The sequence below is a fragment of the Octopus bimaculoides genome, chromosome Z (assembly GCF_046866305.1).
Source record: "Octopus bimaculoides isolate indiv1 chromosome Z, ASM4686630v1, whole genome shotgun sequence".
Classification (NCBI taxonomy): domain Eukaryota; kingdom Metazoa; phylum Mollusca; class Cephalopoda; order Octopoda; family Octopodidae; genus Octopus; species Octopus bimaculoides.
Genome location: NC_142944.1, coordinates 1,331,426 through 1,355,354, shown reverse-complemented (window position 1 = coordinate 1,355,354; position 23,929 = coordinate 1,331,426). Strand labels below are relative to the sequence as shown.

The window sequence follows — 23,929 nt, the reverse complement described above, 5'->3', positions numbered from 1 at the left end:
CGGCCACGCTCAAAATGGTGCATCTTATGTGCCACCCGCACAAGAGCCAGTCTAGGGGCACTGGCAACGATCTTACTTGGCTTGCCGGGTCTTCTCACGCATAGCACACTTCCAAAGGTCTCGGTCAGTAGTCATCGCCTCGGTGAGGCCCAATGTACGAAGGTCTTGCCTCACCACCTCAGCCCAGGTCTTCCTGGGCCTACCTCTTCCACGGGTTCCCTCGAAAGTGAGTTTGAGTGCTCAACACTGCATTGGTGGATAGAAATTCATTATTTATGGGTAAACAAGTCTACCAATGGTTTCATGTATAGAGATCTCTTTACAATTTTCAAGCCTGCCACATAGTTCTTGTCCCATGTAGCAGGCTTGAAAAATTAAATAGAGACTCTTCTATACATGAAACCACAACACCAGGATTTTCGTCTCAAGTCAAATATAGTATCTGTTGTTAGGATGTCTGCATACAAGCACTGCATCATTTAAGTTGTAATAATGAAGTCAAACCAGATAGTAATATTTTGAAATCATTTTTTATACTACTTTAAAAGTTTACAAAATATATAATAGGAAATTCATCCTTTCTGTTGGAACTTCTTCAGTTAAAATATTTCAAAATGTATTTGATATGTTTTAACTGAGGACAGTCTTACATAATAGATGCCTTTCCTATTACATATTATGCAAACCTGAAATGTGCATCTTAAATTATTTCAAAATATCACTGTCTGGTTTGATTTTATGATTACAAACATATTTTAAGCAAACTCATACTAAGAATAATCAATGAGGATATTAGAGGGCTTCCAATCTCTCCTTATGACATAGTACAAATGAAGTGATTTCATACTTTAGAACCAACCATTGTAGAAGCAGGGCAAGGTTCACTCAATTCAATATAGTTGATTTCTATCCATCTATATCTAGAAGGTTAAGACATTTGCATTTGATAGAGGCTTCACTGATATTAGCAACAGAGATATTGATGTAATTATGCATGCTAGGAAAATGCTGCTGTTTAATAAAGGTTCAATCTGGATCAAACAAACTGAGCTAGTGGGCTCCTTTGATGTGACAATGGGAGCTTATGACAGCACAGATATCTGTGACCTTTTAGGACTGTATATAGTAGACACCTTAAAGAAGAGGTTCCCATCAGTCTTCTTTGGTCTATACAGAGATGACGCTTTGGCTATCTCCAGGGGAACTAATGGAATACCCAAGATAGGCTTAAGAAGGACCTCATTAGCACCCTTAGCTCCATAGGACTCAAGATTACAATCAAAACCAACAAACATTTAAATGCCATGTTGGACCTGTGCTCCTGTTCATACAGAACCTGCAGCAAACAAAACAAAAGACTGTCCTATATCAATATAATCTCCTGCCGCCCACCTATTGTGTTCAGCCAGAGAATTTCGAATCTTTCTTCTAATCAAGAAATTTTCGATGCCTCAGTCCCCTATTACAATAAGGCTCTGGTATCCAGTAGGTTTAAGGACCACATCTCCTTTGTGCCATGCCCTAGCATCAGCAAAAGCAAGTTCCACTGTAAAGTCGTTTGGTTTGCCCCACCCTTCTCACTCAATGTCAAGACTTACATGGGAAAAATATTCCTTAGATTGGCGGACAAAGACTCCACATAGTCACACATGCCATACTTGATTAAATGGAAGCTCCTCAAACAACTGGGGTCAATATAGCAAACAATGTAAGCTTTGCCTGGCAGAGTGAGAAAGAATCCTGAAAAACTCACTTGACCTGAGGGCTTTTTTTAAACTTCAGAAAAGAAGGGTCTAGTCGATGTTCCCATTAGAAATGTTTCATGTTGCAAGTTTAGAATTTCCCATTTGCCGAAAAGGGACATGCCAGAAACTTAGTAAAGCGTCATTCTGGATATATTTATTGTTTACAAAACCAACTGACCTTTGGTAACTCTTTGACTGGTTATAACAATCAACCTTCTATAAATATATCACTACTCTAATGTTTAGAGTGTGCTTCTTTTTCAGATTTTTTAACTACTGACTATATATATACAGACTATATATATATATATATATATATATATCATCATCATCATCATCATCATCATCATCATCATCATTTAACGTCTGTTGTCCATGCTGGCATGGGTAGGACAGTTTGACCAGGGCTGGCAAGCTGGAAGGCTGCACCAGACCCCAGTCTGATTTAGCATGGTTTTCTATGGCTGGATGCCCTTCTTAACACCAATCGCTCTGAGAGTGTAACGGGTGCTTTTACTTGCCACTGGCATTGATGCCATTGGTGTGACACCAATATTTTCCACAACTGCAATTTTGCTTGGCTAGATGAGTCTTCTCAAGCATGACATAATGCCAAAGGTCTCGGTCATTGTCTCTGTGAGGCTCAAAGTTCAAAGATCATGTTTCACCATTTTGACCCATGTCTTCCTGGCTCTACTTCTACCACAGGTTCCCTCCACAGTTGGAGATCAGCACTTCTTTACACAATTATCCTCGTCCATATGCATCACATGACCAGACCAGCACAATTGTCTCTTGTACATCACACACAACGCCTTTAATGCCCAACTTTTCTCTCAAGATGCTTTCACTGTCAAACATGCACATTGATGCAGCACATCCAGCGAAGCATACTGGCTTCATTTCTTTCAAGCCTACGCATGTCCTCGGCTGTCACAGCCCATGTTCCACTTCCATGCAGCATAGCTTTTTGCACAAAGGCATCATACAATCTGCTTTCACTCTGAGAGAGAGAGGCCCTTTGTTGCCAGTAGAGGTAGGAGCTCTCTGAACTTTGCCCAGCCTAATCTTATTCTCACAGCTATACTCTTGGAGCATCCACCTCCACTACTAACTTGGTCACCTAGATAACAAAAGCTATCTTCTACCTCTAGCTTGTTCCCCCCCACCTCCATGGCAGTTGATGGAGTCTATTTTCTGCACATTTTCAGCATTTATTTATTATACCTGTGCATCTTCCACATACAAAAACTATTTTCCCAGTTAACCTTCCTCCGATATTGCTGCACCTTTTATGTGTCCAAATCTTACTCTGGCTGCATCTTACAGAGCACCTTTTCTACAGACTGAGCAGGGCTATGTATCTGAAGGGATTTGTGATTTGTATGCCATCCTACTTACAAAGACTTTGGTTTTTACTAGATTGACTCTAAGGCCCTTTGATTCTAGACCTTGCTTCCATACCTGGAACTTCTCTTCTCTAGTTCTGGTAGTGATTCAGCTATAAAAGCAAGGTCATCAGTGTAGAGAAGCCCCCAAGAGCAGCCTGTCTTGAATTCCTCTATTATTGCCTGGAGGATTATGATGAAAAGAGGGGGCTGAGCACCAATCCTTGGTGAACCCCTACTCATATCCTGAATTCTTCGCTGTACTTATTACCAACCCTCACCTTACTGGTAGCATCCCTGTACATAGATTGTACAGCTCTCTCCAACCACTCATCTATCCCTAGTTTCTGCATTGACCACCAGATAAGGGATCAGGGGACCCTGTCAAAGGCTTTCCCCATTCCAACAAAGGCCAAGCACAGAGGTTTGTTTTTGGCCAGGAATTTCTCCTGCAGCTGTCTTACAAGAAATATAGCATCAGTGGTTATTCTCCCTGGCACAAAACCAAACTGCATCTCATCTAAACTAACTCTCTCCCTAATTAGTTGGGCTATGAGTCTCTGCAACTTTTATCACCTGATCCCAAAATTTGATACCTCTGTACTTATTTTCAAGACATCATCTTTACCTTCGTAGCAGTTCACTATAGTGTTGTTACACCAGTCACTGGGTATGACTCCTTCATGAACCACCTGATTTACAATACAGGTGACTAAACCCAAACCCACACCATCAAATATTTTAAGCATCTCAGCAGTGATTCTTGATGGGTTAGGGACTTTCCCAGTCTTTATATCGTTAATTGCTTTATTTACCAAGGTGATGTTGATTCAGTTGGGTCAACATTTGGTAGACTCTCTTTCTCCCATTCATTCTCCATGTTCAGTAGTTTTTCATTATGGCATTTCCAATCCTTTTTCTTGGCAGAATCATTAAATGCAAGGGCACCATCATCCATGCAGACACATTTCTCTCCCATGACATCACAATTTTCTCCCACTGTCTTGTTATCCAAAACATTTCAGTTCTTTGGTCCTCACATTGCTGAATATTGGCAAACTTCTTCTTTTCTGCTTCTCCTTTAGCTATATATACCTATCTCCTAGCTTCCCTTCTGGCAGTCTGATACAGATCCCTAATACCCCCACTCTTCCAGGCCTTCCAGGCTGGTTTCTTGGCTCTAATAGCCCAGTCTACAGCATCATTCCACCTAGGCCTGGATGGGTCTATGCATCAGCTGCACTTTTGGTCTGTGGCACTCAGCAGGCTGTCCTGCAGGAATTCTTAGTTTCCCTCTATGTCACAAGTCAGTAGATCCTCCTCCCTCCCTATCATCAAATTTCTCAATTAGGATATCTCAAAATCTCTGACCACATGAAGAGTCTTTAAACTTCTAAATCCTTCTTTTCCAGATTGGTCTGTTTCTTGGCAACCTTCTGGCTTGGAGTCTAAAGTCACTAATGATTAGTCTATGCTGGAGGTGGAGTACATTCTTTACCAGGGAGGGTCTTTGTATTTAAGAGCAACCATGCATCCCACTGTCTTGTGGGAATGAAATCGATCTGGCTAGCAGAGACCCCTGATTGATAGGTTATCAGGTGACTAACTGGCTTCCTGAAGTTGGTGTTGCAGATCAATAAGTTATTTTCATCACAGAACTTCAGTAGCCTTGTTCCCTCTTTGTTTTGAGGACCAATTCCATAGCTCCATGGACACCATGGAAGATACCAGACTGCCGTCCGACATGCTTATTGAAATCCTCAGCCATGAAGATGAGATCATTGTCAATCGTCTTTGAGGTTGCCTGCAGAAAAATATCATAAAAGTGGTCCTTCTGTTCATTTGGTAGGCCCACTTGTGGAGCATAAGCAGATATAATTGTTGCTAAACTATTCTGCAAGACTAGCCTGACCTTAAGCACTTTATCGCACACCATCACTACCTCTATGACCTTATCAACCCATTTCTCTGCAAGAAGTAGGCCCAGATCACCCACATTGTCACTGTTACCTTCCCAGAAAAATTTATACCTATGTGTCTTGTTTGTGAGGAACCTGGCTGAAGCTCCTGTCCACCTTACCTCTTGGATGCTGCATACATCGACATGCCTCCGTTCAAGCATCTTAACAATCTCACTAGACCTACCTTTGAATGCGCCTACATTGACAGTGTCAACTCTGAAAACTGGGAAAGGGACATGGGAGGAAACACGGGAAGGAGTGATGGAATTTGGCACCTGAAAAGAAGGTTTCAGTGATTGCTTGATAACAGACATGCCACATCAGTTGTTCTCCTACAACCTACCATCATTCAAACATAGTAAAATTGATGCCCCTACTGGGGCATACATACATACATATATATATGTATGTGTGTGTGTGTGTATGTGTATTTATATGCACATACATATATACATACATACATACATACATACATACGTATATAAAATGTAATTTTTGTATAATTATGTATTGTTAATATAACAATACATAAAGACGGGCTAGAGTTGAAGTGCTCAGCATGAGCTAAAATTCATCTTATAGTAAAAATGGATACATAAGGGTGGAAAACCACAGGAATAATACCATATGTCCAACGCAAGATATAATTGAACACACATATTATATCTTGCGTTGGACATATGGTATTATTCCTGTGGTTTTCCACCCTTATGTATCCATTTTTACTACATACGTATATATGTATAAATCATCATCATCATTTAACATCCACTTTCCATGCTGGCATGGGTTGAACGATTTGATTGAGGACTGGTGAGCCAGATGGCTGCACCAGGCTCCAGTCTGATCTGGCAGAGTCTCTACAGATTGGATGCCCTTCCTAACACAAACCACTCCAAGAGTGTAATGGGTGCTTTTACTGGTACAAGGGCCAGTCAGGCAGTACTGGCAATGGCCACACTCAGATGGTGTTTTTTATGTGCCACCTGCTCAGGAGCCAGTCCAGCGGCACTGACAACGACCTCGCACGAATGATTTTTCACATGCCACCGGCACAAGTACCAGTGAGGCGACGCTAGTAACGATCATACTCAAATGGTGCTTTTTACGTACCGCCGGCACGGAAGCCAGACAGCTGCTCTGGCAATGATCACACTAGGATGGTGCTGTTAGTGCTCCACTGGCACTGGTGCCAGTCATTGAATTTGGTTCGATTTCAATTTCACTTGCCCCAACAGGTCTTCGCAAGCAGAGTTTAGTGTCCAATGAAATAAAGATCCAGATAAGTGAGCTGGCTACACTTCTGGCAGAGGCCACAGATTATGCTCTCACTTGGCTTGCCGGGTCTTCTCACGTACTGCATATTTCCAAAGGTCCCGGTCACTAGTCATTGCCTTGGTGAGGCCTAAAGTTTGAAGGTCGTGCTTCACCACCTCGTCCCATGTCTTCCTGGGTCTACCTCTTCCACAGGTTCCCTCAACTTCTAGGGTGTGGCACTTTTTCACACAGCTATCCTCGTCCATTCTCACCACATGACCATACCAGCACAATCATCTCTCTTGCACACCACAACTGATGCTTCTTATGTCTAATTTTTCTCTCAAGGCACTTACACTCTGTCGAGTATGCACACTGACATTACACATCCATCAGAGCATACTGGCTTCGTTTCTTGCGAGCTTACACATGTCCTCAGCAATCATGGCCCATGTTTCACTGCCATGTAGCATGGCTGTTCGTACACATGTGTCATACAGTCTACCTTGGTATGTTGAACCACTGAACTCTACAAGCTTTTTTAATTCTCTCTCTTATTTTCTCTTTATTTTCTTTCTGTTGAAGAGCATAGGCTCAAAACATAAAAGACTTATTCATTTTTCCTAAACGTCAAACTAATACAATTGTTTGTTGTTCATACACCTACCTTCGTCTTTTGTTTTTCTATAAATTTCAACTATATACATATATATAATGCGAGAGAGTTAGGGGTTGAGGATTCAACCCACTAAGGGATAGTATCTATCCAATATACTGCTGGGAGGGTACCCAATTATTGTTACACTAGTGTTATACAAAGCGCAATAAATGGGAGCGGGTAAAAGGTTTTTTTTACCCTAAATTTATATATCAATTAGAAAATGGAGGATAATATGCTGAACCCAACGACTTGCAGACAGTGTATCCCATTGAATTTATTAACTTAATTCATAACTAAAGTGACAAAAAAACCCCACAAAGTACAGGTGTTTATGACAAACCATGTTATATTGACAACCGGGTTTATAAATAAAAGTACATAAGGAATTAGAGAATGAACATATTCTTATGTACTTTTATTTGTAAACCCAGTTGTCAATATAACATGGTTTGTCATAAACACCTGTACTTTGTGGTTTTTTTTGTCACTTTAGTTATGAATTAAGTTAATGAATTCAACGGGATACACTGACTGGAAGTCGTTGGGTTCAGCATATTATCCTCCATTTTCTAATTGATATATATATATATATATATATATATATGTATGTATGTATATTTATGTATGCATATATATCTATATATATTTATGTATGTGTGTATATATATGTATATATATGTATGTATATATATATATATATATATATATATATATATATATATATATATATATATTTATATATATATATATTCATATATATGTATTGTATATTTGTGTGTGTGTGTATATGTATGTATATATACATGTATATGTGTGTGTATATATGTGTGTATATATATATATATATATATATATACACACACACACATGGATGTATATGTATATATATTGTAGCAATTAATATATATTTTACACATATAATTAAATGGAAAAAGGGATAAAAAAGATATCCTGGCAGATATAAATAAAGCATTCAGTATTAAAAGAATTTGGTTAAATGTTCAGCAATCAGATACCAATAAATGTAATTAGAATACATAACCCAGGTAAATCCTCATGCATGACAGGTAAATCCAAATATCCTTTGGCAAGATTTTGAGAAATTTAGAGTATTTAATTAAAAAAAAATGCGTATAGAGAAAATTATATCTTTATTATAGATTTCACCTTATAAAGCCCACAATTGTTTCTACTGAATATATATATAAAATATCATTAACTTTAATATCATTAAGATTAATATTTCTGAAGATGTATACTAACACAATGTTATCAAGGTGATCCAAAATTAGTGAAATTCAAATTGAACATATGGAATATTGCCAGTACACAAGTGTCTACAAAAAGAACACATAGAGGGATTTTAATCTACGACATTGCTGTACTCATCTAATTAGTGGGTAATGAAATGATAAAAAACAACTGTAAAAAATTCTACATTACAACAATTAGAAACAGAAAAATATAATCTAAAAAAGGCTATTTTTGTATTCAATTATTGGTGACGTCACTGGATAACTATAGAATAAAAAATAAACATAAGAATTCTACACTATGGTTATTAGAAACAGAGATATTATGTCACAGCAATTAGTTATCAATTTATTAAATGTAGTAAAAATTTTAGAAGAATTAACCTTATTATATAATATATGAAAAGCTATTATAATTAAGAATTTCTACTAGTTCTCCTCTTAGAACTAGGCATTACAGTGGGATTATTATTATTACAATTAATGTTAAAGCTAAGTGATAACCTAAGTGTAATTACTTAGAAAATCAAAACCTTCAGAAAGATTATCATTAGAGTTAATTTCACAGTATTTCACTATTCTATTCCTGTTTATAGAGTGAGATATTCCCTAATTCTCTGTTTATTGTATGCTACTATAATCCCAGCTAAATTTCTGGCTGAGATTATAGCAGGGGTTTATTCTAGTGTTTTCTAGTGGTTGAATATGAAAACTTTATACTATGGCGATAAAACAATTTCCCATATTTACTTGAAGGTGCACTAGATAAGTATTTTCCATATTCAAGTAAATATGGGAAATTATTTAATCACCATACATACATACATACACACATACATACATACATACATGCATACATACATACACGTATATATACCAACAATTGAGAGCAGTTGCCATATTTCATTCCATAATGACTATCTCTGAAGAGCACAGGGTTAGATAATTGGACTGTTATCTAACACTCTGTTGAACCCCCACTGCAAAACTGATTGATAAGATCAGCTGGAATGGATTAATAACACTGTACATTTCAATTAATATATATTAGAAATAATACATTTCTAAATCTCTCAGAGAGACTTAAGCAGTAGTGGTGCGATAAAGTAGTTGTATACTGCCAACTTAACGTGACAGTCCCAATAAGGGAATATACTACTGCTATTTAGCCCTAGGAAGCTGGACCGCTTCCTGTCGGCCTTGACACATTTCCTGTACCCTTATCCTTACAAGGGGGAGACAAACTCCTGCACCCAGCCCAGCCTGCATTCAGGGACATGTTTCTGAGTCTTTGCTCGTCATCAGCCTGAAGTAGCATGGCGGGCTAGCTGAAGAAATCTGTCTCAGCTTCGTAAGGATATACTATTTCAGTGAGATACTATCCACTGGTAACAAAAATTAGAAATAATGAATTTCTAAATCTCTCAGAGAGACTTAAACAGTAGTGATGCGATAAAGTTGTTGTATACTGCCAACTTAACGTGACAGTCCCAATAAGGGAATATACTACTGCTGTTTAGCCCTAGGAAGCCAGACGGCTTCCTATTAGGTCTTGACACACTTTCTGTGCCCTTATCCATACAAAGGGGAGACAAACTCCTCCAGCCAGCCCAGCCTGCATTCAGGGACATGTTTCTGAGTCTTTGCTCGTCATCAGCTTGGTTGTGCTACATCAAGCTGATGACGAGCAAAGACTCAGAAACATGTCCCTGAATGCAGGCTAGGCTGGGTGGAGGAGTTTGTCTCCCCCTCGTAAGGATAAGGGCACAGGAAATGTATCAAGGCCTAATAGGAAGCGGTCTGGCTTCCTAGGGCTAAATAGCAGTAGTATATTCCCTTATTGGGACTGTCACGTTAAGTTGGCAGTATACAACTACTTTATATATATATATATATATATATATATATATATATATGAAAATATATATGAAAATATATATTTAATCTGTAAAGCTCAATTTAATCTTAATTTTTTATAAATTGATTTTAATCGAGTTTTTACCTGTAATTTTGGATTTTGTCCCTAATATCATTATTATATATATATATATATATATATATATATATATATATATATATATATATATATATATATATATGTATATATATATATATATATATACATATATATATATATATATATATATATATATATATATATATATATATATATGTATATATATATATATATGTATATATATGTATATATATATATGTATATATATATATGTTGTGCGTGAGAAGACCTGGCAAGCCAAGTAAGATCGTTGCCAGTGCCCCTGGACTGGCTCTTGTGCGGGTGGCACATGAGATGCACCATTTTGAGCGTGGCCGTTGCCAGTACCGCCTGACTGGCTCCTGTAGGATTTTCGAGCGAGATCGTTGCCAGTGCCCCTGGACTGGCTTGTGCGGGTGGCACATAAAAGACACCATTTCGAGCGTGGCCGTTTTCGTGCGGGTGACACGTAAAAGCACCCACTACACTCTCTGAGTGGTTGGCGTTAGGAAGGGCATCCAGCTGTAGAAACTCTCCCAAATTTAGATTGGAGCCCGATGTTGCCATCTGGTTTCACCAGTCCTCAGTCAAATCGTCCAACCCATGCTAGCATGGAAAGCGGACGTTAAACGATGATGATGATGATGATGATGATATATATACATATATATATATATATATATATATATATATATATATATATGTATATATATATGTATGTGTATATATGTATGTATATATATATGTATATATATACACATATATATATATACATATATATATATATAACATATATTTACACATATATATATACATACATGCATATATACATATACATACATATATATACATATAAATACATATACATATATATATATATATATATATATATATATATATATATATATATATATATATACATATATACACACACACACACTCTCTCTCTCTCTCTCTCTCTCTCTCTCTCTCACACACACACACACACATAAAGTCCTAGTATGTAGGAAAACAGACAAATCACAAAATCCCTTCAGAGAGACAGTCCTGCTCAATATGTTGGAAAGGTGCTGGGAAAAACTCCATAAGGTGTACCCAGTGCAAGCTAAGGTCACATAAGAAGTGCAGTGGTATCATAAGAATGTTAAGAGAGAAAATTATCTTTGTGTGTGGCAAATGTGTTGGTACAATAAGCATTAAGAATGTATAGACGGTAGACTCCCTCAAATGTCCAGGGTGATCCTTACAAGAAGTTGATAGTTTCCGTTATTTAGGTGACCAAGTTAGAAGTGGAGGAGGAAGTTCTGAAAGTGTAATTGTTAGAATAAGAACAGGCTGGGCAAAGTTCAGAGAGCTTCTAGCTTTGTTGGTAACTAAGGGCCTCTCCCTCAGAGAGAAAGGCAGATTGTATGATGCCTGTGTATGTACAGCTATGTTACATGGCAGTGAAACCTGGGCTTTGATTATAAAGGACTTGCAAAGGCTTGAAAGAAGTGAAGCCAACATATTCTGCAAGATGTAAATGATTTAAGAGGAAAACTAGGTATAAGGGCGAATCAACTGTTGTGTGCAAGAGAGAAAATTACACTGATATGGTCATATGATGCATATGGACAAAGGCAGCTGCATAAAGAAGTGCTGATCTCTAATTGTGCAGGGTACCTGTGGTAGGGATGGACCAAGGAAGATGTTGGATGAGGTGGTAAGAAAGGATCTCCAGATATTGAGCCTCACTGAGATGATAAGGAACTGAGCCTCTGGTGACTTGCTATTCTTCAGAAGACATGTCAAACTAAGTAAAACTGTGACCATCCATACATACAGGCAGGTTCTTTATAGCCATGTCTCCCTTTCACTCTCTCTCAGCTGAGAGGTCTTTGTCTAGTGGTTATGCAGAACCACATAAGAAACACTTGTGCTGGCACTCTTGACTGTGCCACATGCAAAGCAATTGTGTTGGTGCCACATAAGATACTCTCATGCTGGTGTTACATAAGAGCTCCCATTGTAGTGACATGAAGTAACACCCAGTACTATCTGTAAAATGGTTTGTGTTATGACGGGTGTCCAGCTGTAGAGACCATACCAAAACAGACAGACCCTAGGAAAGCTCTTTGGCTGACCAGCACCAGCCAAACTGTCTAACCCATGCCATCATGGAAAACAGCCATTAAATAATGATGATGATGATAATATATATATATATATAATTTAGAGAAAAGAACTAAGGTTCATGAACTCATCTATGAAAATCTAAAGTCACATATAGAAAAAATTAATAAGTAAATACACTAAAAAGAAGTATAATAAAATACAAAGTAAAAATCATAAAATAATAATAATAAAACGACTACACGTGTTTCATAACCAAGTTTTCAAATAGAAAATAAAATATAATCGATTTGATTATATGAGTTCATAGATGAGTTCATGAACTTTAGTTCTTTTATCTATATAATATATTTATATATTTTATACTGTGAAACTTAATTTAATTTTAATTTTTGATAAATTGAATTTAATTGAGTTTTTACCTGTAAATTTGGATTTTTATCCCTAATATTATTATCATTATATACATATATATACATGTGTATATATATATATATATATATATATATATATATATATATATATATATATATATATATATATATATATATATATATATATATATATATATATATATATATATATATATATATATACATATATACATATATATACATGTATATATATATATATATGTATATACATTTGTATATATATATATGTATATATATATATATATATATATATATATATATATATATATATATATATATATATATATATATATATATATTACACACTCACTCAAGCACACACACACACACACACACACAAAGAGTCATAGACACAATGAGTTTCCTCTTTGTATTTCTCAGCCAAGTTCCACTAAACTAGCAACTGGTCACCCCTATCAGTGTTTTTCTTTCTTTTCTTTTAGATGTCCAGAGTGTTGGGCATATTCAGTCATGTCCTTCCACAATTCTCTTTTCTTTATTTTCTGAATCCTCTTCCTGATGTTTGATGCCTTTTCCTTCCAAAGATTTCATCAAGCTTGACATCCATGTCATCTTTCTTCTTCCTCTGCTTCTTTCCCTTTCAATCTTTCCAGTCATCTCTAAATTCTCCAGGCCTTCTTTCCTCATCACATAACCAAGATATCTCAGCTGTTTGGCCCTTATCTCATGAATCAGTTTCCTATTTACTGCAGCCCAAGGCATCACTTATTCATTACCCAATCTAATAATATCATTTCCACCACCCAATTCTCACCCTCATCACTTCTTCTCCAGCTACCTTTACACAATATGTCTTCCTCCCCACCCCCACCTGGGACAAAAGATTTGTTCCTTTGCTTTTAGTAGGCATGAAATTGATACAGTAACAGAATACAATCTACAGATTGTTCTGCTGATAATTCCATTCCTTATTCATTCAGACATATCCAAAAATTATGGTACTATGAAAGAAACGCAGTTTCAAACTCCAATCTCAAAATTTTAAAATATTTAAAAAGAAATTTGTCTTTTCATATTATTTGAAGAATTTTTCACTTACTGCAATAACTGCCAGGCCACCTTTTGGTTTTTTGGTACGTGTGAAATATTGGTTCAGTTCCCTGGCCACATGTAACTTGTCATCTTTTGCAGTATCATTCTGGAAAATAAGAGAAAAGAAAAGTATTAACATGTTTTCATAGCAAATCATATTACTCCAGTGGTAGCTCATGTATAGGCACTGCGAAACTGCAGCTCCCCCTATTTCCACTTGATATTATTGATAACCTTTCATATAATGAGTCCTTTTTTCCTTTAATTCTATTTTTATACTTGTACATTATATAATCCTTAAGCCTAATATCAGTAGTCTTCCCCTAGTTTACGAAAAAAATACAAACATCCTTCTATAGAACTGTGCGACACCGTGTTTGGCTGTTGTGTGCATGCTCACATGTCCGAGACAGGAAGCTGCACATCAGAGAGAAAGAGCACTGTGGTTCATGCAGTGCCGACCTGAGTGAGTTGGTGAAAGGTAGTGTTTCTTTTGACTCTGCATGTGTTGTGTTTAAAAACGTGTTTATATTCATGAACGTGATAAAGTGTAGAATTAGATTATTATCCTGCTTCCAGCTACAATGTTGCTGCCAGGATTCGAAAAATAAGGCAGATTTTCCCCCCTTATTTTGTGATTTAGGGGGAATTTTTGAAAAACAAGGGGGATTTGCGGTGGTGTTCAGTGAACAAATCAAACACAGTATCTGGCAGAGGATAAAACATGAACCGATCAAGTTTATGTATAAACTTTCTTTTTATATGTTTGTTTCCTTTTACACAGTATTGAAACGATTAAACTTTTTCTGAAGCAGCATCCCTACTAATTTTATCTAGGAGCCACCACTGTATAACTTCAAGAGAACACAAGAATTTACATTATTCTCATCGTTTCAAAAGAGCTGGCATTATTCCTTTTACTTTTTACCCCCATCCCCACCACCAAACTTCCTTATTTCTCTTCTTTATGAGATCTGATCAAAATGAATCTGGATCGTTACTATGGTAACAGAGCTAAAGTACAGAGAAGGAAGCTGCTTGTCACAGATTGATCTTGAACTCTGTTTCCTATGCACTCAATAAGTTGTAACGGTGTCACTCATTTCTATTGTTTATAGCAGTAAAGTGTGTAGAGTTTGGTCGTTTCAAAAAGAAGATCAGGTTTCAGCCGTGCAGAATCTTCTTGATTGTGTTGAGCAAGATGAAAACACTTTGAAAATGATAACAGGTCATGGGTGAATGGTTATGATCCTGAAACCAAGGCTCAGTCTTTGCTGTGAAAGAACACCAACAAGATGTCAAGGAAATCCAAGAGAATGCAATGAGACAGTTGTTCACTATCTTCCCCCACCCCCCAAAAAAAGGAAAAAAGGAGTCCCAAGAATGTTTTCATAAATGGAAACAATCTTGGATAAAGTGTGTGACTTCAGAAGGGAACTACTTCAAGCGAGGCTCAATTCTGCATCGCTAACCTGCTTCCTATAGCACCAGTCCTGATTTTGTTTTTTGATCAGACTTTGTATATTCTTGAAGATTTCGGTAAAAATCAATGTAAAAGCTAATCCATTTCACATTTTGTCAGACAAAACTCTGTGGTTAAGTAGTGTGCTTTGCAGTTACATAGGTTTTGTGTTTGAACACTCTGCATGGCAACTGGGGTGAGTTGAAGGATTGCCTTCTACTATAACCTCAGGCTGACCAATGTCTTCCAAGTAAAATTTAGTAGATGGAAATTTCACAGAAACCCATTGCATGTATGTGTACATGTGTTTATATATGTGTGTGTGCCTGTTTGTACATATACATAGATACATATATACACACACATACACATACATATATATTTATATATATGTGCAAAGACCCTTTTGGGTCATGAATGAGCATGGGATTACATCTAGAAAGTTCTCCTCCCAGGCACAAGTCCGGGCAAGATTGTTTTCCTGGAAGACCAGCAGTCACCCATGCATACCAGCCTCCCCTCTCCACACTGTTGTGAAGTGAACTTCTTAACAACATTACCATTCTTGCATTTATTAATTTTATTTCATTCTCCCCGTTTGCCTTCCCCTCCTTTACCTCTCTTTTCCTCTCTCTCTCCCTTTCAATTTTCTTTCTCTGTCTGCCTGTCTTTGTCCATCTGTCTTTGTCTGTCTGCCACTGTCTGTCACTATCTACCTGTCTATCTGCCTCTGTGACTCTATCTCCCCACATCTGACTCTCTCTCTCTCTATCTCTCTCTCTCTCTCTCTCTCTCTCTCTCCCTCTCCCTCTCTCTCTCTTAACACAGAATGCTGTATTTCAAAAAGGTTCTAAATAAACTTACAGCAACCCAAGGATGGTCCAGAACCTCAGCAGCAGAGTACCTCATTTCTGGATCCACCTGCAGCATGTGTTCAATCAAGTCCTGTATAAAAAAGAATAAAAAAAGAAAATGTTTCAAATCATACACAAATATTCGTTATTATAATTATTACACATGCAATATTAATGTATATCAAGTATACTAGCATTTTTAAAATTTATATTTATGTTTTTAACATTCCATTCTATATAAATCCTCACACTTTTCCTATGTCTTACTATTGTCCCTGTATTTGTCACCCTGGGGGCAAACAAAAGTAATCATCATTATCATTACCATTGTTATCACTGCCATTATTATTATTATTACTATTAAGGTGGTGAGCTGGCAGAATCATTTGCATGCCGGGCGAAATGCTTAGAGGTATTTCGCCTTCCACTATGTTCTGTGTTCAAATTCCGCCAAGGATGACTTTGCCTTTCATCCTTTCAGAGTCGTTAAAATAAGTACCAGTGCAACACTGGGGTCCCCTCTCCCAATTTCAAGCCTTGTGCCTATAGTAGAAAGGATTATTATTATTATTATATGTTTGACTTTTACTTTGCATTTGTACAAGTTGGGCTACTGATATGTTGGCCTGGTAATTCCTTGTTGATCTTGGGCTGCTATGATAAACCCTTTAAGCCAGAAGACACTAACCATTCATGGGAATTGAACTCACAACCTCATGATTGTGAGCCTGATGCTCTAACCATTGAGCCATGTGCCTTCACTGTGATATGTGTTAATGTTAAAATATATGTGTATACATGTGCCTTACCTTGGCTGAACTTGAAACTTCATCCCAGAATGGTGAAATGAATTCAAATTTTCCACTTAGGATCTTGTCAAATAATTCTTCTTGGTTGTTGCTTGGACTAAAAAGAGAAATTTCAACATTAAAGGCCATAATTCAGTTATGAATATCGTTTGCAAATTTGTACATTTTCTTATCTCGTAAGAACTCTTTCATTATGTTTCTCCTCTAATATTTCTTACTTGGAGAATTTCTGTAAATATGAAGTATATAAAAAAAGGGAAACAAGAGTCTTTACAATATTATTCTTCTCAAATTTCAGGTGGTGAGTTGGCAGAATCGTTAGCATGCCAGACAAAATGCTTAGCTACATTTCATCCATCTCCACATTCTATTCAAATTCCACCAAAATTAACTTTGCTTGTCATCCTGTTGGGATTGATAAAATAAATACCAGTTGAAAACTGGGGTTGTTGTAGAGCAGAGTCAGGGTAAGCTTCACCCAATTTAATCTAGTTGTTTTTTTTTATCTGTCTATATCGGAAGGGTTATTCATTAAGGTGATTATGTTTAATAGGAAATTTACTGACATTAGTAATAAGGATATAGATATAATTATGCACCCTAGGAAAATGCTTAGCTTGGTTCAGTTTCAAGAGAAAGCTGGCAAAAGTAATTGATATAGTAGAGCTAGAGATTTAAATGGTAAGAGGATGAGAGGAAGAAGAACAAGAACAGACGGCAAGGAGAGGGAGGAGGAATTCTATGACGTAGAGGGAATGAACAGAGGTAGACGTGTACGTATGAATATATATATATGTGTAGAAGGTTGAAAAGGAACACACGAGTTGATATATATGGAAAAAAAGTCAAGGTAGAAAATGCTAAAATAATTTTATAAAAAACATTTCAGTACCGGCTTCGGTCATTGAGATTTTTTCAACTAAGTATGGAAAACAATGAAATTTTGGAAAACTTAAAAGAAAAGTTTTTTTAAAAGAATATTTACATAGAATTCAAATACAAGGGGCATTTTCCTTGTTTCTGCTTGTCTCTGTCTCTCTTGTCTCTTAACTTTTGTGGGTTCAAGGGAGGTCGTTGTGAATTCTTGGTAGGGAAGAAGAAGAAGAATGTAGGGAAGTGCCATGATAGTAGTATGTTAAATGGTCAAGTGCCCTGAAAGTGTCCCATTGTGGATAGTAGTAGTGATTGAATTCTTGAGACATCTCTTTTGAATGTTTTGTTTATAAAATTTGCATAGGTGTTATTTGAAACAGCAATAGTGGTAAAGTTAGGAAGGAGGTGGTGGAGAGGAAGAAGACAAAGTAGAAGGAGAAAGAGAAGGGAGAATAAGAAGGAATGTAGGTAGTATGAATTAATGAATTCTTGGGAATCTTTTGAGTGTATTATTTTTAATATTTGCATATGTGTTTGTGTTATTCTAAGGCTGTGGTGGATATGTCATTTGTTGTAGATGCATTCAAAAGGGGTCTGTATTTTGTGATAAAGAACAACTCTTTGCTAATTCGCTGGCTACCGGTTGTATCGTCCCTGAATTAGAAGAGGGGAAAAATTCTGAAGCTTGGATTTTTGTTATTGGCACAAATATCGATGTGTTGGCTGAATGCTATTTTCCTGTTTTGGGGAATTTTGATCTGGGATCTGTGCAGAACCATTCTTTTTACATACACTGTTTTTTTATTTGGCCTATGTATTACTCTTGATACCCAGAGCAGGTTAGTGCGTATATCAGGTTTGCCAAAGCACATGTGAAGCTGCTTTCCCCAAAACAGAGAAATAGCATTCAGCCAACACATAGACATTTGTGCCAATGACAAAGATCCAAGCTTCAGAATTTTCTCCCTCTTCCAATTCAGGGACGATACAACCTGTAGCCAACGAATTAGTAAAGAGACTCTCTTTATTACAAAATACAGACCCCTTTTGAACACATCTACAACAAATGACATATCCACCACAGCCTTAGAATAACACAAACACACACGCAAATATTAAAAATGATACACTCAACAGATTCCCAAGATTTCATTAAAAAACAGTCCTAATCACTGCTATAATCCATACCAAGCCACTTTTAGGTCACTTGACCATTTAACATCCTACTGCTATCATACTACCTATATTCCTTCTTATTCTCCCTTCTTCTTCTTCTTCTTCTTCTTCTTCTTCTTCTTCTTCTTCTTCTTCTTCTTCCCTACCAGGAATTCACAATGACCTCGAACCCACAAGAGTAAACAAGAGAGACAGAGACAGGCAGAAACAAGGAAAATGTCCCTTGTATTTGAATACTATGCAAATATTCTTTCAAAAAACCTTTTCTTTTAACTTTCCCAAAATTTAATTGTTTTCCATACTTACAGTTGAAAAAGTCTCAATGACTGAAACCGGTACTGAAATGCTTTTTATGATAAAATTATTTTAGCATTTTCTACCTTGACATTTTTTCCACACACACACACACACACACACACACACATATATATATATATATATATATGTATGTATAATTTTTACATAAGGAAAACATTAATATGCATTCGTGCGTGTAAGGAACTGACCTGACAAATGGAGGAAATCCACAAAGTAAAATGTATGTGATTACACCTGCAGCCCACACATCCACCTTTAGGCCGTACCTGGATTAAAAAGGAAAATTTTCGGTTTTATTTTTGCTTTTTAATGTACCAACAAGTAAATATAAATTCATTTGTGGAGATGTAAAAACATGGAACTAAATATACAAGAAACAGGGTCTTTTCGAGTTAAAGGGAGAACACCTAGCAAAAAATTCCTTATGACATGCATTTATGTCCCTTTATTTTCAAAATTGAAACTTCGTCAGAATACCTTTCATCTTTCATGTTTAGAACAGATGCTGAGAGTTTGTGGTTATCTGACTTGGTGGTTGATGTGTGTATATATGTATGTTTGTACTAATTAATAATTTGTATTTCAGTGGTGAATATATGTTTTACATTAGTATACACGTTTGGGTGTTTACTCTGTTGTGTGTGTGTGTGTGTGTGTGTGTGTGTGTGTGTGTGTGTGTGTGTGCGTGTGTGTGTGTGTGCTTGTGTATGTGCTTGTGTGTGTGAGTGTGTGTGTGTGCGTGTGAGTGTGTGCGTCTGAGTATGAGTGTGTGTGAGTGAGTGTGTGTGTGTGTGTGTGTGTGTGTGCACGTGTTCATGCATTCCATCGCTAATAATTAATTGTTAATAGTTTTCCAAACCAATGAACAGAATCACAGCCCCTACCCCGCCCACAATATAGGAGAATAATAATGGGCCATTTGTGACCATGTTCCAGAATTAGAAACAGCCTTATCATAGGATAGACAAGGTAGTATAGCACCTAGTTGTGTTTCATGGTTCTGTTGCTCTTGAAGTGACCCTATATCCCACTGTATGTATTTAACCTTTAACACATTGCATTTTCTCTAGAATTGTCTCCCCTGCCACCTTCCTGTTACTGCAAGGTTAAAAATTCATACAGTGACATACTGCACCTACAGTGTGTTAAAGGTCAATTATTTTACTTGTGGACACCTAATTCTATACTGATTCATCATCAACTTTGTGCATTGCATGGAGCCACTGAAGGCCAGATATGAAAACGCTGTGAATGGTACCACCAAAGAATTATTCTTTGCATTATGAATGGTTGTTATAAAAAAGATCACACTGGAGTGAAACCCTAATACCTACAGCAGGGTCTCAGAGAGTGTTGAATCAATCACACAACAAATAAAAAAAATACCTCTCAATTAATTGGTGTCATAAACTGTGCTCGTCTTTACGTTCTGAGTTCAAATCCTGTCGTGGTCGATTTTACTTTTCATTCTTTTGGAGGTTGATAAAATAAGTACCAAGTTGCACGCTGGAGTCGATGTAACTGACTTACACCCTCCTCTGTATTTGCTGGCATTGTGCCAAAGTTTTGAAAGCAATTCATAAATTCTTTAGGATAGAAATCTGTTCCTAATTTGTGCTACATATTTACAGTTAAGTGAACCATTTGAAAATTAAATGTATGAGCCATAAAATTAGCAAAATTGTTACAATATTGGTTAAGAATGTATTGTGGTGTTTATTCCAGTTTCTTTAGTCTGGGTTCAAATCCTGCTGAGGTCAACTTTGACATTGATAAAATACAATATGAGTTGAGAGCATTAGAGAGGTTGCTTTGCTATCATTTACAGACCTTTGAGTTCTGATAGCATCGCTTGTGACCACACTGCTACCAAACTGCCATTTCCTTGGGCAATATTCATGGCAGGCAGGAATACTTATAGGCATGGAGAACTTTTGGTTTTCCTTAAAAAAGATAACTTAACCCAGGAGGAACTTTCCATGTGCAGGCCCATGATCACTTGTGAAACCACGGAAGCCCTTGGGATATTGGCTGGGGATACAATGTAATACCTGTCTTGGAATATGCTTTCTTGTCAGGAATCCTTCCCACTTGCTTACTCATTCTCTCTTCAATTAATCTAGTTGTCATTGCCAGCCGAATCAACTGGTTCATAGATTACTTATAATGGATCATCATCATCAATTTTCCATGCTGACATAGGTTGGGCAATTTGACAGGAGCTGGAAAGGCTGGAGGGCTGCATCAGGCTCCATTTGTCTGTTTTTGGCATGGTTTCTATGTCTGGATGTTCTTCCTAATGCCAACCACTTAACAGAGTGTGGACTGGGTGTTTTTTTACATGGCATCAACACCAGTGGGATTGCCAAGTAACTTACAAAACAAAAACCTCTTTTCGGATAGAGGAATGCGAAGCGAAGGAAGTGGCTGTGTTAGAGGGACAGGGAGAGTTGTCTTAGAAGAGAAACTTGGCCTCCCTAATAGGACAAGGAAGGAAAGGAAGGTGGGAGAGATTTAGAGAGAGAGAGAGAGAGAGATAGAGAGAGAGATAGAGAGAGAGATAGAGAGAGATGGTATTGCAGATGGTATTGGAGTTTAGCCACAGTAATCAAAATTATGTATCTTTTACTTGTTTCAGTCATTGTACTATGAACATGCTGGGTCACCACCCTGAAGGGATTAGGATTAGTCAATCAGATCACTTTGAAGGGATTAGTTTTTTTTAAAGTTTGGTACTTATTCTATTGATATCTTTTGCCAAACTGCTAAATTATGTAAACAAACCAACACCAGTTGTCAAGTGGTGGGATATACACATACACACAGTGGTCTTCCATACAGTTTCCGTCTACCAAATCCACTCAGAAGGCATCTGGTCGGCCCAGGGCTATAGTAGAAGACACTTTCCCAAGGTGCCACAGACTGTGACTGAACCTGAAACTGCTTGACTGCAAAGTGAGTTTTTTAACCACACAGCCAAGTCTTGTCATTCTTTTGCTTAAAACCAGAATCAAGCATTAATCTTCCAATGACTTCTTGATTCTCATAGTCTTGGAAATAATTAATCTTCAGTTTATTTTTGGAAACTACATGATGTTGTAGCAGTGATTTGAAACTGAATTGCTAAATAACCGATCAAACCACAGTAAATTCATGTCATTGGTTTATTAAGTAACCAATCAGTGTCAAGTCATCATGTGATTCAACCATCCAGAATTTTGTCCTTGTGCCCTATAAAAAGTTGCTTTTTGGCTGCAATCACGAAAGGTTGAGGCAGTTACCTGATGTCTCTGTTCTCATCATCACATCCAGCTGATTAAGACAGATGGCAGTCAGTAGACATGAGTCTGCATCACCACAAATATAGTGCAATTATTTCCCAGTTGTGACGGACCAGCCACAGATTGCTATATCAGTCAACTAGCCATAAACTCAGGGCTGTTGCTAAGCCCCTGCAACCCTTGTGGTTGCAGGGGCTTAGCAACAGGAAAATCGTTGGTGCTGGAATCATGAAATACAAGATGGCTGAGTCTTTTACATGAAACCTACATACATTACAGTACATGTACTCTGTGGTTGAGAGGCCCCATGTTAAGATCAAAGTACATAGATGAGTCATCTACTTATTTTGGTTAAGATTTTGAACAAGAATTAAATTATTTATGTTAACTGAAAATTTTAAAAAATAGAATGGTAATACATTGTACCAGTAAAAGTTCTTGTAAAAATATTACATTGTGCCACAAACGTGAACCAGACTCTGTGGATTGTCTATGATATCTATTGAACACGAACTTAGCTCTCAGCTTGATTATTCAGAACTGATCAATGATTTCACAAAGTGAAAAGTGCACCGTGTTTGTCTTTGAAAGTTGCCTGGATTATAAAAATGCTTTTTTATTCATATCTGGAAGTTTTAAATAAACCTAAATAAATTTAACTTGTACTTTTAAAGATGTTCTTTAGGATAATGTGAAATATTGAACTTCAGATGGAATAAAGTAAAATATAGCTATGAATAAAAGGTGCAAAGATTATGAATTTTGATTGAAGGGATGGGCTCTTGAAACAAAAAGTTGCAGGGTATCTCTAAAATTCCAAGCAGAATGTCTCTCCCAGTATGTAATTATTTCTGTTAGTATTTGTAAAAGACAAACACATTCAAAACTCTTATGTGAGGTAATAAAACCCTCAGTTGATTATTTTCAGACATTGTCAGTCACTTCTCCATGCATCCCAAGGAATACATTTTCATTTAGCAACACAACAAAAGCAACAACTACCTCTATGACAACAACCAAGTAACAATATAAACACTTACCCTTTTTCTGACAGAATGTCCGGAGCCACATAAGTTGGTGTTCCACAAACAACAAACAATGGTTGTTTTGCATCGGTTGCTAATCCGAAATCTCCAAGTTTCAGTGCTTTTGTTCCATCATTCATCTCGCAGACCTAAAAAAAGAATAAAATGAAATCACAAGATGGCTTTTTTGCTTTTATAATTTGAAGATCTTGGCAGGAATAAATAATCATTCTAAGGAATATTCCAATGAGGAATTAATCTTTCATAAAAA

The 23,929-nt window shown here is 36.8% G+C and overlaps 1 protein-coding gene across 2 annotated transcripts in view; it reads right to left on the bottom strand.

Moving 5' to 3' along the window:
* LOC106868853 (serine/threonine-protein kinase DCLK2) overlaps positions 1–23,929 on the bottom strand; it is a 196,816-nt gene that overhangs the window by 35,272 nt on the left and 137,615 nt on the right. For both annotated transcript variants that reach the window (XM_014914296.3, XM_014914295.3), the window contains exons 11-15: positions 23,674–23,807; positions 19,541–19,618; positions 16,986–17,082; positions 16,187–16,267; positions 13,868–13,966 (exon numbers count right to left, since the gene is read on the bottom strand). In XM_014914296.3, coding sequence (XP_014769782.1) covers positions 13,868–13,966; positions 16,187–16,267; positions 16,986–17,082; positions 19,541–19,618; positions 23,674–23,807 — 489 coding nt within the window. The remainder of the gene's footprint in view (positions 1–13,867; positions 13,967–16,186; positions 16,268–16,985; positions 17,083–19,540; positions 19,619–23,673; positions 23,808–23,929) is intronic.